Source organism: Osmia lignaria, chromosome 9 (genome assembly GCF_051020975.1).
Source record: "Osmia lignaria lignaria isolate PbOS001 chromosome 9, iyOsmLign1, whole genome shotgun sequence".
Lineage (NCBI taxonomy): Eukaryota > Metazoa > Arthropoda > Insecta > Hymenoptera > Megachilidae > Osmia > Osmia lignaria.
In genome coordinates this window covers 14,060,453-14,078,217 of record NC_135040.1, presented here as the reverse complement: position 1 = coordinate 14,078,217, position 17,765 = coordinate 14,060,453, and the positions used below count along the sequence as shown (strand labels likewise).

At 31.3% G+C, this 17,765-nt stretch overlaps 4 protein-coding genes across 6 annotated transcripts; 2 read left to right on the top strand and 2 right to left on the bottom strand.

The window, feature by feature from the left end:
• Window positions 1-640: 640 nt before the first annotated feature.
• LOC117609367 (uncharacterized) lies at window positions 641-5,381 on the top strand. 2 transcript variants are annotated; one of them, XM_034335628.2, is made up of 6 exons: window positions 641-841; window positions 1,605-1,944; window positions 2,038-2,276; window positions 2,352-2,546; window positions 2,707-2,982; window positions 3,055-5,381. In XM_034335628.2, exons 2-6 carry the CDS (start codon window positions 1,797-1,799, stop codon window positions 3,748-3,750), a joined length of 1,554 nt encoding a protein of 517 aa, XP_034191519.1. In that variant the 5' UTR covers window positions 641-841; window positions 1,605-1,796; the 3' UTR covers window positions 3,751-5,381. The 2 variants fall into 2 exon arrangements, with proteins under 2 accessions (XP_034191519.1, XP_034191509.1); XM_034335618.2 differs by having other exon boundaries at window positions 642-841; window positions 2,035-2,276.
• Window positions 5,382-7,543: 2,162 nt separating this feature from the next.
• LOC117609360 (uncharacterized) lies at window positions 7,544-10,707 on the bottom strand. Its single transcript, XM_034335608.2, has 10 exons — window positions 10,349-10,707; window positions 9,807-10,146; window positions 9,637-9,739; window positions 9,249-9,548; window positions 8,857-9,165; window positions 8,679-8,784; window positions 8,292-8,598; window positions 8,091-8,215; window positions 7,767-8,011; window positions 7,544-7,682 (listed from the first exon to the last, which is right to left on the bottom strand). The coding sequence occupies exons 1-10, from the start codon at window positions 10,371-10,373 to the stop codon at window positions 7,650-7,652; spliced, it is 1,893 nt and encodes a 630-aa protein (XP_034191499.1). The 5' UTR covers window positions 10,374-10,707; the 3' UTR covers window positions 7,544-7,649.
• A 151-nt stretch (window positions 10,708-10,858) lies between these two features.
• LOC117609349 (uncharacterized) lies at window positions 10,859-13,263 on the top strand. 2 transcript variants are annotated; one of them, XM_034335594.2, is made up of 4 exons: window positions 10,859-11,018; window positions 11,095-12,812; window positions 12,917-12,982; window positions 13,035-13,263. In XM_034335594.2, the coding sequence occupies exons 1-3, from the start codon at window positions 10,907-10,909 to the stop codon at window positions 12,980-12,982; spliced, it is 1,896 nt and encodes a 631-aa protein (XP_034191485.1). In that variant the 5' UTR covers window positions 10,859-10,906; the 3' UTR covers window positions 13,035-13,263. The 2 variants fall into 2 exon arrangements, with proteins under 2 accessions (XP_034191485.1, XP_034191477.1); XM_034335586.2 differs by lacking the exon at window positions 12,917-12,982.
• PIG-O (phosphatidylinositol glycan anchor biosynthesis class O) lies at window positions 11,781-17,608 on the bottom strand. The gene is made up of 4 exons (XM_034335574.2): window positions 14,747-17,608; window positions 14,503-14,673; window positions 14,213-14,433; window positions 11,781-14,090 (listed from the first exon to the last, which is right to left on the bottom strand). Exons 1-4 carry the CDS (start codon window positions 17,325-17,327, stop codon window positions 13,896-13,898), a joined length of 3,168 nt encoding a protein of 1,055 aa, XP_034191465.1. The 5' UTR covers window positions 17,328-17,608; the 3' UTR covers window positions 11,781-13,895.
• Window positions 17,609-17,765: the final 157 nt, after the last annotated feature.

Genomic DNA, 17,765 nt, shown 5'->3' with positions numbered 1-17,765 from the left:
TAATTGGTATGACAATTTTGCTTGTTTTACCAGTCTCTCTTTTGCTACACCTCACAATCACAATTGGAGAACCACAATCTTGAGTCTCATTGATTCTATTCTTTGGAAACTAATCAGAACAAGACTGAAAAAATATTAAACAAGTTGTTTGACGAATTTGCATTTTAAAAAGCCCGCCATGAATTGAATATATTTAAAATTCGATGCTATCGCCATCTATAAAAGAATGGCGGAAACTATTCAACGACTTACCGACAGGGTTTCCGAATCAGGGAACACTAGCGCCATCTATCGAGAATTCGCGGAAACTATTTGCCGAATAGTTTCCGCCGTTCTTTTATAGATGGCGATAGCATCGAATTTTAAATATGATTGATGGCGGGCTTTTTAAAATGCAAATTCGTCAAACAACTTGTTTAATCATTTCTCAGTCTTGTTCTGATTAGTTTCCAAAAAAATAGAATCAGTGAGACTCAAGATTGTGGCTTAATTTTTAATCTTTGAATTTGATCAAAATAAATTTTGAGAAAACTTGAATTAAAAATTGCAGATTATCATAATAGTCTGTATCGTGTTTGTGTTTGTAATTTAAATAAACAACTGTATTTATAAAAATAATTCATTCGGTAGAATGCAAATAATTTTGTTAGTTTCAAGGGATTGTCTAAAAAAGAGATAAGTTGTTCCATCTGTTATTTCTAGGTCGCTGTGACAAGCATAGATTATGAGGAAAAACAGCAAAAAGGCAATGGCGGCTATTCTTTAGGCGACTATTGAATTTATTATGAAAAATTTCGGAAAAATGTGATCTACGTGTTGATTGAAGGAAAACATATTCGAGGTATGTGTTAGTCAGACTTTCGTTAAATTTCCGAATCTGACAATCAGTTGCAGTTAATACATTCCGATGGATGCCACATGCAACCACATGTGGATTTAAAATTAACAAATACTTTGTTACAAAAACACAATTAATCATGAAATACAATTTTATTAATTTTAAACAGTATCTTAAGTGTTTCCTATCAAATTTACCAACTATAGTAAAAGGCACAATACAGGATTGTATTTCATTCTTACCGCATTTGTATTATATCTTTTACTTAATTAATTATATTTTATCTATAATCCACGTAACAATGGTATGCTAATTTTATTTTTTATTCAAATCAACGTGTTTTAAGGTAATGGTATTTTCGAGTGGCTTGTATAATGTATATTATAACAGGATATAGGAGGTTTGAACCAGTTATGAAACAAATTCGATTCTTAGAAATATTATTATATATCGTATAAATGAACTAATAAGTATATATTTAATATATAAGATTGCAATTTGTATTTTCTCCTATTTTTTAAATATTATTATTATGTTAAATAAAATATTTTATTTCTCTATTGAATTTATGTACGTATAATTTTAAATGATTATGTTACTTTATTTATATGGTTTTGATTATTTTGTTATTGTTATGTTATTATATAGAATAAATTATTTTTATTTACAATTGCGTTTGTTTCTTTTGCTTTCTTATCATTCCTTACTCTTACTGTTTTGCAATAGAGTAACACGTATAATTAATTTCTTTATTGTATAATGTCAGGTGTGGCCCAAAGGCGGAGGGATGATATTGCTCCTAGGAATAGAGATGGCACACAGTATGTGCAGACAATGGCTGACAAACAAATAGAGCAGTCGCTGAGTTCAATGAGTAACGAATGGTTGTTGATAGTAGATCAGATAGGAAAGATCGTCGGCTGGCAGGAAGGAGTAAAAAATCGAGTGTGCCTAAGTAATGAGCGAGACTCGGCATCATCTTCACTCGGTTTCGGACTTGTATGCAGCCGACGAGATAGAAGTACTTTTGTTGGAAGAAATTCGTGACCTGGAATTACCTGCCTCTGCGTATTCTAGACCTGAAGATATACAAGATTTTGACATCGGTATCGACTTTCTATATATTTTATATACTATTCGAGAAGTTTGATTTTGAATATATACATATATATATAGACCTGATACTATATTAATAGCAGGTAGTAGGACAGGGGGGCAAATTAGCTCCCAACCTTTGGAGCTGGATTCACCAGGGGTCCATTCGACAGTCCATTCATGGGACTCGCATGCTAATTATCATGGTCACTATGGCTATGGTGATCACCATGACACTTCCTCCAATGCTTTGGCTTGGCCAAGAACAAGCCATTTGGTTCTTTACTGTGACATACAGGGACATCTTAAAACAGCTATCGGCGTTGTTAGACTTTTACTGCTTGTAAGTAATATTTATCATTCATCCAGGAGGGGTCTCTTTCTCTCTGAACGATATTAAGTTAAATTGTTTGCATAGATATCATCTGCAGCGTGTTTGGCAACATTATGCAGCTCCGGCACTGCCAAGGTCAGCTTATTTATGTTGCCTTTAGTCGGGCGGCTGCGTTTCATGATCTTTGTAGCAGTTTTCTGTTTTTTGATCACTGCATTGCTCCTCTTCCTTGATATTTCGCATGTTATCTATGTTTTTCCTTTCAATTGGGCTAAATTGGTAAGTAATCAATGATTTATTAAAATTTCATTTGTTTCTATATATTAATATTACATAATTAAAAGTATCAAATCAATGAATATATATATATATATATATATATAAATATATTTTAATATATTTTGACACTAATATATCTGATAGAATCCACCTCTTATAGAATGCTTGGGTATTCACTGGTATAGGCTTATCTTATGCCTTGAGTAGTGCGTTATTAGCATGCTCCATATGGGAATATTACAGTGGAGGTTGGGTACCAAAACGCACTCGTTCTCAGTTATCTGCTGCGGCAGTACTTGGATTATCATGTGCTATTTTAGCATTTTTACTTTCATGGATACATGGTCGCAGTAGATCAAGTTGTAGGAATCCAGATAGTCGTAATCATACACCGACGCAACTTTATAAACCTGTTGATAATTCTTCCTCTTCTGGAGTAAGTGTTTTACGTATCACATTATAAACCAAAATTTCAGGTGTTATTAATATATAATTTTACCTACGACAGGTTACTCTGAAAGAACGAAGCCCTAAGAGGCCAGATTCGTGGGTTGTAAAGAATCAACAGTCCAAGAAACAAAATACAGATAGTGATACAAATACAAATAATGGCCATCACGGGAACGATACTCATTCAAGATATAAACAAGCCGCTAAAAGAAAGGATCATTGGGCTTCTGCGAGACAGCATTTCTTACCCTCCGAAGAGAACAATGAAGATATTCAAAGAGATGATGTTAACACCGAAAGGAGGAGAAGAAGACGAAGAAGAAACGGTGATAGTAGTTCGACAGGCGATGGAAATTTAATAAGTAATAAAACCGATAGTGATCATATTATTGAAGATAACAAACCTAGACGAGTGCCGCGTAAACTAGCTCTCCAGTCGGTAGAGCAATCACGACCTTGGCCTGGTGCTGAACGCGGTAGCAGTAGTTCAATGCAAATTAGAAACAAAACTTTACAAATCCCAGTGAACAATAACGCACAGGATTATTGTGGCATAGATGAATCTAGTTCGATGCAAGTGACTCAAAATGGTTTTCATTGGGAAATGGAATGTACATCTAGTATCAGTATAGAGAAAACAACAACAGAAATAGCTATGGATCGTACTGCCATGTGGTCTGGACAATGGCATCCACCACCTGATGACGTTCAACCATGTTCTAGTAAAACTATTGATCCTTACAGCTTTGCCTGATCAAATTTCGAAAATGTATAAATATGTTCTAGATAATATTGGACTCATTGCAGTGAATGACTTTTGGGAACAGTTATATAGTACAGAAGTTTCCCTTGGAACAAAATAGTTCCATAATATCATACTTAATTTTACTTTTTATTCTTTATGTTAAAACAATAAATGCAATATTTTATTGTTTTATCTATATGTTATTTCAATCATGAATTTATTGAATGAAATACGTTTCAAATTACGTCTAGTCATGTTAATTTCAAGGTAGTGCACAGTGATCACGAGATACTCTATTTTATCATCTTCTATGTCTGTGTTCTTGTTCTCTGTGCGTAAAACAATTTGTTACTTTTTTTTTTTTAACATAAACTGCTGATCAGTTATTTCGTATAATTGCGTAAAATTCTATTCCACAATTTAACAAGGGGACACGAAGGACAAAATTGTATCTGAAGATTTGAGAATCCTGTATAAAGTTATTGTTGCCTTGTATATTATGCTGCCAAGAAGATAATTTATCCTTAGTTAACGATTTTTGACATTTTGCATCACACAACCAGACTGCCCAACTTTGATATACAGACAATGTCGTCTCATTCCAATTATATAATAATTAATAAACCTAAATAATAATGGGATTATTTGTAAGTATAGTTTTTACTAGTATCTCAACACTAAAGTATTTCTTTAGATATTATTTTTATCGTACTTTTAATACCAATATATTTTAGTTTTATGTATACTAAACAATTCAATAGTGTTGATAAAATAATATAATTAAATTTACCAATATATTATTTTGGTCATTGTTAAATTTTTCAATTTAGATACAATTGTTTTCTTATTAGAATCAGTTCGATTATGATTATTATATGACAAATCAGTATGCACGGAACAAACGTTTAAACTGTGTTATTCCAACTTCTTAATATTAAGATATGCTCATTAAAATAAATATGATTGTTGCACAGAGATGGACATAGAAATGAGTTTTACAAATATGATTAAAAGAAGCAAATGTTTTTCATGATTGTAATATAGTGTAATACAATATTTTTTAGTGCTTTATAAAATGATGATTCAGTTTTTAGATGCTTATTTAGTTTAGCAGTCGAAGGACGGTCCATCTCTATTTTTGTAAAAGATACAAGCACTATTTTCAATCCCTACATGTAATTTAAAGACAATTAGACGAGGAATATAATGAGCAGCAGTGAGATTCTGTTACTTCTTTACTTTAACGAAAATTTCAAGTCATTTCTAGTCCAGTACTCTTGTATAATCTTATCTCTTAACTGATTCATCAAAGAGAAAAGTAATTTTTAGTACATACATATCGTATTAGAGGTACAATTTATCTTGAAAGTTATTAAAAACATTGCATTTTCTGACCGATTGGTCCTTAAAATCTTTTTGTTTTCTGTATAAGAAGTGACATATAAAATGAATTACATTGGGACCTCTGGTTTCTTCAGTTAATTAAAATCATTATAATCACACGTATATAAAAAGTAACTAATTTCAACTAGGTTCATAAGCGACAACTATTTTGTCTTTTGATACAATATTAGAGTATACACCCAAATCAGACATTTAATTACATGTGGGCGTGTTTAACGCGTCAGTTGTTTAATCAATTATAAGAAAAAAAAGTGTGTGTTTATATAGAATCATACAACAAAAAAGAGGATAATATATATTATAGTAGCTTCGTTGTGGTAAACACAAATAATTGTAATTTGGTTTTTTTTTTTTTATTTATTAAACACAACGAAGGAATAAATGTAATTTTTCTTATACACAGTACATATTGATGTACTAATGAAGTGTTTGGAAATACAAATACATTTCATAAGAAAAATGTTGGATGGAAATGTTACATAGTGCAAGATATTTAGCTTAAAAGTTTACCTAAAATGATAAAAAAAAAAAAATATGTATGGACACTGCCAAAAAAAATGTAATGCTCTTTGAGTGTCATGTATGTCAAACAACTTTGTTACTTTTCGGTAACATAGTATTTGAGGCTTTACCTCGCTACAATCTGCAATACCTCATAATAAATGAACTGTTAAACTTATATTTAGTACGTGAATCTACAACACTGTTTAATATATTTCTGTATAAACTTTAACCGAAAACGCTTCAAATTATAGCACAAATATTTAAATAACGTTTAAATAGGATGCAAATTGGTTTCATCTCTCTAAAAGGGTTGTTATTATTTTTCTCTAAATAAATTCACTCTTTCTTTACTATGAATTAATCATTGATAAAAACTATTAAGATAAGTAGGAATAATTATCTACAATTTTTTTCTGTTTTCAGTTTGTTACCATGAATTTTTTTGTATCTTTTAATTTTAATAATAAAATCAATTAAAATATAAAGAGGTATTTGCATTAAATCTAATGTAATAGTTATTTGATCAAATATTGATATCTTAGGCTATTATTCAAATTGATCTATAAACAAGTATTCATGCTAATAAACAGCAACATTTATTCTACGCACAAACATTATCATTCATTTTTTTTTATATAGCATATTAAAGTAATTATAGTTACCATATGATTTAGTTTCATTTTAAGTTAATCAAAATACTAATGTTGAATACAAATATTATTTTTCAATATAGATAAACAATCTTTGAACAGTGCAATTCAATGGTATAAAGAAAATTTGCTTATGCACATCTACTGTGTTTATTAATCACTATAACATTAGATAATGACAATCCAAAAAAAGATAAATGAACTACATGATGCAAGAACCCTTTGGCCTAACTTTGTTCATTAGTTAATATCAGGAAGAAAGAAAAAATTCTTTGAATACGTTTTAAATAGGTATTGATACCAAGTATTGTGAGCATTGTTAAGATGATGCTATCAATACTAAAGAACATTGAATATCTGATATAATAATATTTCTATTTGTAGACTTTGCAGAGGTAGGTGTATTAAATGTTCTCTGAGACAAGAAATGATTATTGTGAGTTGATAAATGTGGTTGAATAAATTACCAAAAGTTAAATAATTTCAATTTCTAACTTGTTGGTAATTTGTTATACTTCATAGCGATGGTCTGGACAATAACGACTAATCCATATAACACTTAAGTTAGTATTGTCGTTTATTCTTTTAAAAGCCATTTTATACACTTAGGAAATAATGAATTAAAACGACTGTTGTATAGTGTATATTACACAAAAGTCGTAAATGCGTATATTATATGTTAATTATAAATAAACCACGAAATGTTAGTAATTAGAGATAAATTTGTTCTATGTTAATTAAAGAAGAAACACGTGTACATTTGTTAATATGTTGTAAGTATTAAGGTTCGATTGGCGTCAGTAAGGAATGATATCCTGCGTATATGCATTTAGAAAAGAAATTGTCACGCAATCGTTCAAAATACAAAAAAATTATTAAAACTATTCGCGATTAATCTAGCATTCATAGTTATTATCTTTTACCAGTGCCAAAAAAAATATATATATATATGTATACTAATACAGATACATACATATACGTACATACAAAAACGTATCAATGTTCTATTAATTGTTGAGACTGGTGTAAGATAAATGAAAGGATGAGAAATTTTATTCAGTCTACTTTCCTAATTCAATAATTTACTTAATGAGTTTTTAAGCTTATAAGCTTAAGCTTAAAGAACTAATTGTTTATGTTACTGTTTCCTGTCTCTTTCAATTTTCTAACTATATCCTCTAATTTTTTACGTTGTACTATTTGCTTCATTTCCTTATTTTTATCTTGTGTGAAACACTGAATATCCACTGTTTTTACATAATGCAATACAGAATTCCTTCTGACGTAAGAATTAAAAAAAAAGAACAAAAAGTAGAATGTATATTGTGTTAAAAGCAATGACTAGGAAACTTACTCTCTGTTTCTTGAAAGCTGAAGTGGAAACTAAAAGAAGAAAAAGTAAGATTAAATAAATACTTTGTAACATTTATATATTCAGGTAATTTGTAATATTCAATTGTATCTCACCTCTTGTGAAAATCTTAATTGTTTTGCTTTTGGATGTCTCCAATCATATTGTACCCAAGTGTACGGAGTATTATACATATTTGATAGTCCTGATTGTGTCACAGAATGCACTGCAAATTGTGGGTTTACAGTTAATTGTTCATGTTTTTGCAACAACTGTTGTTGATACAAATGAGCAGAATAACACGGATCATATTTGGTAGAAGTTTCCACGGATGACAATGCCATGGAATTTGCCACTGCCACTATGAAATAATGTACATAGATATATACATGCCCTTGTTAAGGTTATTTAAAACATTAGTTACAATAATTGCAATAAACCTTTAGCTTTCTGAATATTGAGTAATGTATCATAATATTGTTTTTTGAATGTAGCCAACTTTGTAATAGATGCAGATTGTTGTAAGGTGTTACAATTATTTTGCTTTGTTTGCTTCACTGTATATCTGAATATAAATAGTTTTATTAAGTATATTATAGGTCATTAAAAATATTAAATCTGTAAGATAGTTTCAATAATACTTGTACTGTAAATGTTCTATATTATCCTTTTTTTCACATTCTATTGCTTGGGTTTTACCAATTACTGTGTTCAAATTTCTATGAAGCACTTGCAGTTGTGCTGATTTTGGATAAATATTCATTGATCTTAATGGCTTCTTTTCAGTATATTTGTTTATATTCTCTGATACATTTACATATTTCTTAGTATTTAATAAAAAATCTAATTCATTCTTATTTTCCAGATTTTTCTCAGTTACAGAATCCCAACATTTGGATGTGGGAGGGGCTATATGCACAGATTTGATTTGAGGGAATATTGGAACTTCTAAGTACATTAGAAAAAGAAATATTTGTAATATTTATAATCATTAAATAAACACGTATTCGTAAAACTAATTGTATTACCAATTAAAATTTCCTGTTCTGCACGTTTTAGAAAACTGTATAAACTTTTTTTAAGTTTTCTATGTGCTACAAAGTTATTCGTTATAAAATTATTTTCTTCTAGCGTCTGAAATGTTATCGTTTACAACAAATATAGGATACTAAAATAATTGTTTTCATGTATAAATTTAATTGTCACCTTTGAATTCATTACTGTATCTTTTTCTTTCTCATCATAACATACAACATCCATTTTATATATATCTTGTTGAATTACTTGTTCATTTCTCAACTCTTGTACATAATGTTTGTACATCTCCTCATTTATAATTTTATTCTTTTTTAAATCTTGATTTATATCTTCATTGTATACTGCTTTGCAATTCATTTCTGATTTTAAGGAGTATTTACTATTATGTGTTCCTCTTAAATTTGAAATTCCATTTTTATCCTGCTTATTTAAAATAACTCCATTTTTATAGAATTTTCTTTTAAAATATGTATCATCCTATAATGTTAATTTTAGTTTTACTTAAAAAATATCAAAACCATTATTTACATTTCAATGATAAGTAAATAATTTTTACAAACCTGGTATAATGTACGAGGTACATTAGCTATATTGCAATGATTATAGTTATTAAATTTATCAATTGATAACTGAAAATGTGGAGTCTGAAGCCATTCTAATTTTGACTGAAGCTTTAATGATTCCTCTTCTTCGTTAACATTTGATAAAAAGTTTTGTTTAATATTAATACAAGCTTCTATGTGTGGGATGTTATTATCTAATGTATTATACACATAATTCACATTTTTTACATGACTATGAATCATAGAAATTTCATTAGGAGGGAAACCTCGAAATACTTCAGGTACTGACGATATAAACTGTTTGAGGAAAAATAATTGATATATCAAAACTAAGTTATAAGAATCCTCAAATATACATGAAATTAATTTTTACATTCTTATTTACTTCAAAATTTTGAGAAGATGTATTAACCAAAATATTCTGATTCAGATGCATCTTTGATTTTTCATCCAAACCTTCTGTGTTAAATTTATTTTCAGGAACAGAACTAATTTAAAAAAGCAAGGGTATACTCATTAACATGTTATAGAGACATAGAAAATACTTGAACATACTTTTGATACGCAGCCATATTATTAGCTGATTTAATTAGGTCAATAGTTTTACAAATTATGTCTTTTATCGCAATATCTGAAGCACCTTTTGGCAGTGGTATGATAGAAATGATGTACTCTTGCATATTACTGTCAAAATTTTCAGACAAAACAAGTAATGTTTTCAGTACATGCTCATATGCATTTATACCATCATCAGGATGGTACATACTTAGTAGTTGATTTATTGCATTAATAACATTTTTGTACTTTGAATTTTGCTGCAAAGCAATCCATGAAAATGGGTAATTTTCAAACGTTGAAGCAACATTTACTGTGGTATTCCCATTTTCTTCAATCACTAAAATAAGAAGTTAATTTCAAGTATTAATAAGTTTTCCTTTCTGTACATGTAAAATTAATATAACAATTTGATAAATTATATAATTTCAGTGAAAAAAAGGTTCAAGTGAAACTGATGTGAAATATTTTCATTACGAGATTAAACGTGAAAGGTGTATTATAATTTTAAACACAGTATTTTAAATTCCATTGCTACTTACTATCGGTGGAATTCTTTATTTCCATCTCGACATAAACGTCTTTTTATAAAATGACAGTTTTTCTAATGTAACAAAATTCGTAAATACAATTAATTGGTAATTATCAAATAATGAAAACAGCTGCTTCAATATATTATTGTCGACAATCGAATAACGCGTTTCTGGCAAGTTCGTTTGCAAGTCGATTGAGATCGGAGTTACAAACTGAACTGCAAAACCCATTTTGATTTTACATTAGGTAAGAGATAATATTATGTTATCTTAAATTATAAAAATATAGGGCAAATTTATGTATAGTTCTGGTAAAAAATATTAAATTAAACAACTGTAATATATGTTAAAGTAAAGCAATACAAATGAGAAGGAAATTGCTTTCCCAACTGGTATAAAGGAATTATACTGGCTAATTATAAAACACAAGTGCACTTTCTGTTACAATGGATTATTTTAATGAGAGTATTAGTCTTATATTAATAGTCTTAAAAGCTTTGCATATATTATCATCTGACCACTGCTATAAAAGCAACGACAGAACATAGTTCAATAACTTGATGCAAGATGTTTCTGCTAAAGGATCTATTACTTTTCTCTTATTTAACAGTTTTAATAGCTGGTGCAGCTGTTAAAATTCCAACTAAGACACCATGGACAAGCAGTGCTTCAAAATCTGGTAATATAAAATATTTAATTTTCTATATACGTATATCCATGTAATACATGTTCTAATATATAAAACATATTTTTAGTTTATTCAAGAGCCATTGGACCACCAATGGGAATGGACACTATAACAGTGCCTTACATGTCAAAGTCTCCATTCTTTCCAAAATTTGTTGATCCTAAAATGATGATTTCGAAAAAGACTGACCTATTGAGCAATTTATTTGGAGGTTTAGGACCAGCATATCCTGCAGGCTTTAAACCATACATGCCATATGGTGCTAGTGGACCATCTTTATACAGTGCTGCTGATGCGACACAAATGTTCAATGCTATGAGCAAAAACAGCGCAGATGAGGGCAATGGACCATACAAACGTGGAATTTTTGGACCCTACAGCGCTAAACCTTTTGGTCCTATGAGTTCTAAATTTGGACCAATGTCTAAATATTCAGGCTTGAATACTATACCTGATTACAGTATGGAAAATGAATTCTCCCGTAAAAGGAGAAGCATAGACGAGTCTCCTGTAGCGAAACTCCGATCAATTATGGATGCCGGCATGCCAGAAACAAAGAATTTGGGACCTCCGCCACCTTATCCAACTCTTGCTCCAATTTCTGAAGAACCAGAAGATGAAGTTAATGTATTGCTTAAAAAAATGGGAGGTGGAACAGCACCAAAACAATATTTACCAGGAATGTTTGGACCTTTCGGACCCGTGGTTGATCCATCGATGTTTATGGCAAAAAAGTCTGCGTTCTTGGATACACTGTTTAAAAATCTTGCTACTAGTACCACTCCGTCACCAGCAGATACGGTAACCGCAACTTCTACAGAAAAAAGTACCATCGTTCCACCGGATTTTTGGTTTCCAACGTCAATAATTCCAACTCCAACTGAATATAATGATAAGGTGGAACAATTCATGGATAAATTATTTGAGACTTTGAAGATCAACAAAACCGCGGCATCGAGCGAAGACGAAAGTGCATTTAAAAATGACTTCACAAGATCAGCCACGTTTGACGAAGACGTCGTACAATCAAAGATTGCTAGATCCGCTGAAGATCTATCATCGATCAACGCAGCTAAAGATACAATTGTTGACACTATTCTAGCCGAACTGGGTGACCTGAAGAGTAACATGGTAACAACAATGAACGATTTGATCAGCTATGAAAAAGCTGCATCGGCTGCATCGCCGATGTCGTCAAAAAAGCCTTTTAAATCATTCTGGCCAGGTATGAAACCTGTTCCAAATGGGATGGTTCCCTTTCAACAGAAGATGGCTATCCTAAGTCAAGTATTTGATATGTTAACGGATCTGCAAAAGAACATTACTTTAGCAATACAGAATATAGTAAAAGCAAAAATGAGTTCTGTTGCACCTCAAGGATCAGGAACCTATCCGTCTATGTTGAATGATTTTACCACGCCTGTTAATATGAGTCTTTTGGATGCTATTAAACAAAGATTGGACGCACTTGATTACGGAATGCCTATGGCTTATAATCCAAGTTTCAGTCAATTTGATTCAAAAATGGCTAGATCATTGCCAAAGGGCCCGTCATCATTCTGGGTGTCTTATCCTGAAGATGGAGCTAACATAAAACGACAAGTTGATAGCGATACCGAATCTTTGATAAGTAAAAATGCTAACTCTGATCAAAAGCAACAGGCACGTTCGGTGAAAATGCAAATGCATCAAGGATATCAAAGTTTACCACCTGGTGCTATAGAGTCTGTGCAAGCAGGAGGTGGATCGGTTCCTGGTCATCAAGGCGGAGGAATTAAATTATTCGTAAGTATCTAAATAAAAGAATAAGAAAAACGATGAATCAAAGTTTGTAAAAATTCTCTAGCATGAATTAGATTAAGAAACGTGAGAGCTTCATCTGTTTCCAGATACAAATGCCTGCATTGCCTAATATGCTAGTGCCAGGCTTTCAAAATAATAATTACAAAAACTAGGTACGTGAATTTTGTGTACTGTGAATATCGTGCACATGCTCGTCTGTTGCAGGATGACAATAATTACGACGACACCAATCAATGGGTCAACTGGATGGAATATCTGAAAAATAACTATCATGGGCACAGGCATCACAATCATCATTAGGCTATTGATCCAGCAGGAATATTTCCCATCAATTGTAATTACAAACTTCTATCTTTAAACTGACTATTTTTCGTATACTATATGTCACGTGTACACTTAATAATATTTTCAATAAAGTGAGTTTTGCAACATACATGGTGTCAACAAAAGGCACACTTTGAGAATCTACTATTTTAAAATATGCAAGAACAGATACCTAGAAGATATACGTCGTTTTATTAGATTTTCTATTAGATTTATAATAATACATATAATTTCATTAAATGCAGCAAATGAAACGTATACGGCGGAATCGTCGTACATTCATTCGATGTAACAATATCAGAGATTTCGAACAGTAAAATTAACGTGTACATCAGTCAAGGTATCATCAGCGCACATGGACGCAATCCTGCATCAAGTGCGTTGCTTTGTTTCTCTAATCAGCAATGCATTGCACGCAGGGTAGCGTTAGTGTGTTAGGAAGCAACAGAAGCTATCAATACGACTTGATCACGAAGGAAAAATCTTTCACTCTTACGCGTTAAAGTTTAAGTTGAAATATTTGTACTTAATTATATTTAGCTGCCTCTTATTATAAAGTTATATAAAATGCTGGAAACTGGCAGTACCGGTAAGTGTTGACGTTACACGTCTATTTATTTTAATAAAAAATTTTCAATACTAATATTATGAATAACAAGTCATTGCACGTTTTCTTATTTCCCAAAATTTTCATACTTTACTGTACTGATTGTATCGCACACCATACAAACTGGACTACTATCATCTGCCTTTGGCCACTCTAGATATAAGATGTTCCATTTGTTGATCGATTCTGAACACCATGTAAAAGGACGCCAGTACACTGCTCAACGTAACTAACAGTCCCAAACCCTCGAATATTAATTTTGGCGCGAAGATTTTCCAAACCATTAAATGCCGACAGTGAATCGTTGCGGCAAGCATACTGCCGAACGTCTATAATGTATATGAAGTTATACTAATTAAGTTAATAATTAAACACGAAGCATTGTTTCTGATTCAACTACTTTGAACCGGCAATAAATCTAAGCCATCAGAAATAATAAAAGATCACTTACTCTAATTCCATAAAGCAATATGTATTTCCCTGCAACCGAAAAAATTGCAGCATGAAATATAGAATCTTGCTCGAACAAAAGTAACTCTCCTCTCTTCATGTCGTCTTCAACAAACTTGACCTTGGCTAGTTTTGGAAATACAAGATAAAAAGTAAACGGTACAATCACTAGTAATGGTAATGTTGCACCCAGTATAATATGCGATCCGAAAGTATTTATTCCTGTAAATGATTAATACTTGCTAATAAAACAAACATTTTAAATTAATAAAAAAAAAAGATAAGGCATACCTATTAAGATCGCTGATAGTAAGTTTCCATAAAAATGTCCACCTGTCCCAATGAATGCAGCATCCCAATGAATAGTAGGAAAAGTTGACTGATGTCCAGTTCCATAAAAGAAATATTCTGCTATTAAGAACCAGCACAATAACGTGGGAGTGGGCACTTCTACCAGTTCAGCTGTTTTCAATAGAATTATATTAAAAATATGAAACATTATTTAACTTATTTATTAATTACTGAAAATACTTACATATACTATTAGCATTCTTGTATCTTTCTATAGCAGACAAGCCCAAAACAGAGGCGCAAGATATGAACATTAAAAAAGTACTTGGTGATAGTATATCTCCTAATAGAAGAGAATACAATAGCATAAGAAATACGCTTAACGAGACAAATGTAGCACTGTAGGCAGTTCCCAGGCCATAAATAACTGGTGTTTCGTCTACATCTATATTTTTCCGATAAATTGATTCCTTTATCTTCTCAAACAATCTTGGAACTATATTTTCATCTTGGTACACGTTGATTGATTCTTTTCGTTTTGGCAATAGAAATATACTCAGTGGACGATAGTACAGAATAAAGATTGCAAACAGACAGAGCGCATACACGATATTAGGCAATGTGCTTATTTGCCAAGACAATGCAAATTTTATTTTGATAAATTTAGGAAGTCGTTGAAGAACCCAATAACAACCCATACAAACACCGATTACAACAGGACAGTACTGTCCTACCAGAACACTGGGAGAAAAACCAGAAAGATTTCCACAATTTTGTAACCATAGTCTTATTATTGTAATATACAATGCCAGTACGATTAAGGCAATGGCAAGCAAAACGCGTTCTAAATTATTCGATATTATAGAACCCATTTTGCCAATTACAAATAGAGAACATACACGGGTTTGCTGTTCTTCTCGGCAACGCCAAAAATAGTAAGATAGCCGTATAGAGATGCTTGCTATTAAACCAATAACAATTACAACTGTTTTTAAATTTGACTTTGTTTGTGATTTAAAAAATGGCTTTGTTTTCCTTTCTATACCTTCATTGGTATTTTCTTTTTTCAAATTGAATACAAGAAGCCAGAAAAGTGTAACAAGTAAAAAAGATAGTACATTATCTTCCTCGACAATGTAACTGTTAGAAAAAAGAATGCATACCGTTAAAAGAAGTATTACTCTGCTAATATAAATCAATTTCTTTATCTTTCGGTAATCGTACCAACTCATTGAAATTACATCCCAATTTTTAGCAATTAAGAATACCAGTAATACTACAGACACTGCACCGGTAGCAGATAATAATGTGGTTTTCAATTCCTCTAATACATTAAATAAAAACAGAAATATGATTCCTAGTGCGGTAATTAAATTTATCAATATAGAACATTGTAAAAATGATGATTGAAATATCTTAGACATACGGCTTTCCGGAATGCCTGTAATAAATAAGTAAAAGAAAAACAAAGCACAAAACATTAGAAGTAGGCCTTTGGACATTAAGCTGGAATCAAACTGAATCCAAACTTCGGAACATGTATTCTTTAGTAGTTTGAAGTAGTTTCTGCTATTCATAACAAAGGATTCAAATTCCTCAACAGTATTTACATGCTTTATCTGTTCAAACAGATGATTGTACATATTTTCTAAACTTTGAAGCTGATCATTAGAAAACAGATAACTGTCCGTAGAATAAACATCAATATACTTTTTTGTTTGTACAATATTTCTCCATGTTGAATGCAATGAATACCATAGATCATCTTCTGATCTTTTATTTTTTGCTGAACTTGGCAATGAATTAATTATGACAGATCCCAAGTTAGAGAAAGGTATGGGAGTTCCAAGAACTGATGCCAATGTAGGAACAAGATCAACTTGATTAACAGTACTGTGCGCTGCTTTATATTGTACCAGAGGAATCATAGAATAAACAAACATAGCAGCTTCTATTTCATTAATGCTATCTCCACCATGATCACCTGTCTCTGTCATTCCATGATCACCAACTACAAAAAGTACTGTATCTTCTTCTAAAGATTCAATGATCTCTTTTATAAGAGTATTTGTATCATTTAATTTTCTAGCCATCTCAGGATGATTAGTTCCATGTTTATGTCCACAATGATCAATGCCAAGAACATGTGCTATAAGAAGAGACCAATCTTTCTTCTTCATTTCAAAGAATATACGATATCTAACATCTTTATCAACAGTGTCCAGATCCCAAACATTAAAAGAAGGTGATGGAAACTGGCGTTTGAATTTACCAGGGAATAAATTAGTCCAAGTATCATCACCCATGAAAATAATACCCCTGGCAGTATTCTGGTCGACAATGTTATCTTCATCGATACTTTCAGAAGCAAAATTAGATCCAATATCTATGAATGTAGGTAGAGATCCTGTGGTAAGACCCTTTAATCTTTGCATGGTTGTTGTTGGAGGGTCTGCTATGAATTTATATAAACGTGAATTCATTGGTTGATTTTCCAATAGTTCATGTATTATTGGCAATTTATTGCGATAGTACGATGAGGTAGAACTATTGTCATTGTACCAATATGCAAAATCATATTTTAAAGCATCAACAACTAGCAAAACAACGCGTGTTTTTCTCTCAACACAAATAGTCCCTGCAACTTGTGGATCTTGAAGAAGTTGTTCAATGTTGCAGTCAGAATCTGTACAATATTTGCATTCGGCACGTTCCGGTCTAGAAATACGATTCAGTAGAAAACCACTTGTAAAAACTAACAAACCAGCTGCCATTAAATACGATATCCATCCTTGAAATATTAGATAATTCCACAGTTTGCTCATTTTTCGTGATTATTTGTTATTTTCTCTTGTTATTTAAAAAGAACACAATGTTGCAGGAATTCCAAAATAATCTAACCCTATTTCTCGACGTAAATTTATTATCTATCATTGTCACATAATTACATAAACGACGCAAGCATCCGTACAACAGATGCTTCTCAAAAATGTGATTAAAACTATAAGATGTTTAAATAATAATTTATATTTTTCATTTTCACAAAAATACAATATATAACCTTAAATTTACTAAACTCAACGACATGCACAGCTTTAATTTTATATATTTGTATGGCGCTAAATTTGAAACATGTACAGTACCGCTCCCTATATCTGAGTGGCGAAGACGGTACTGCTTTTATGGGTCGGTAATTTTATAAAAATGTTCCTCCGTTTTTTGTTAGATGGCGCTAATAGAACTGTGTTAAGGCGCGCAGTGAT

What these genes read in the sequence shown, in the direction of transcription:
- LOC117609360 (XM_034335608.2), bottom strand. Translation starts at nt 10,373, where the DNA reads ATGGAAATAAAGAATTCCACCGATA. An exon ending in CATCTTCTCAAAATTTTGAA is followed by an intron (nt 9,549 to 9,636) that starts GTAAATAAGAAT and finishes TTCCTCAAACAG; the next exon opens with TTTATATCGTCAGTACCTGA. An exon ending in ATACAGTAATGAATTCAAAG is followed by an intron (nt 8,785 to 8,856) that starts GTGACAATTAAA and finishes ATAACATTTCAG; the next exon opens with ACGCTAGAAGAAAATAATTT.
- PIG-O (XM_034335574.2), bottom strand. Translation starts at nt 17,327, where the DNA reads ATGAGCAAACTGTGGAATTATCTAATATTTCAAGGATGGATATCGTAT. An exon ending in CAAGAATGCTAATAGTATAT is followed by an intron (nt 14,674 to 14,746) that starts GTAAGTATTTTC and finishes TATTGAAAACAG; the next exon opens with CTGAACTGGTAGAAGTGCCC. An exon ending in ACTATCAGCGATCTTAATAG is followed by an intron (nt 14,434 to 14,502) that starts GTATGCCTTATC and finishes AATCATTTACAG; the next exon opens with GAATAAATACTTTCGGATCG.
- LOC117609367 (XM_034335618.2), top strand. Translation starts at nt 1,797, where the DNA reads ATGAGCGAGACTCGGCATCATCTTCACTCGGTTTCGGACTTGTATGCA. An exon ending in TATACAAGATTTTGACATCG is followed by an intron (nt 1,945 to 2,034) that starts GTATCGACTTTC and finishes CTATATTAATAG; the next exon opens with CAGGTAGTAGGACAGGGGGG. An exon ending in CTTTCAATTGGGCTAAATTG is followed by an intron (nt 2,547 to 2,706) that starts GTAAGTAATCAA and finishes CACCTCTTATAG; the next exon opens with AATGCTTGGGTATTCACTGG.
- LOC117609349 (XM_034335586.2), top strand. Translation starts at nt 10,907, where the DNA reads ATGTTTCTGCTAAAGGATCTATTACTTTTCTCTTATTTAACAGTTTTA. An exon ending in AAGCAGTGCTTCAAAATCTG is followed by an intron (nt 11,019 to 11,094) that starts GTAATATAAAAT and finishes ACATATTTTTAG; the next exon opens with TTTATTCAAGAGCCATTGGA. An exon ending in GCGGAGGAATTAAATTATTC is followed by an intron (nt 12,813 to 13,034) that starts GTAAGTATCTAA and finishes CGTCTGTTGCAG; the next exon opens with GATGACAATAATTACGACGA.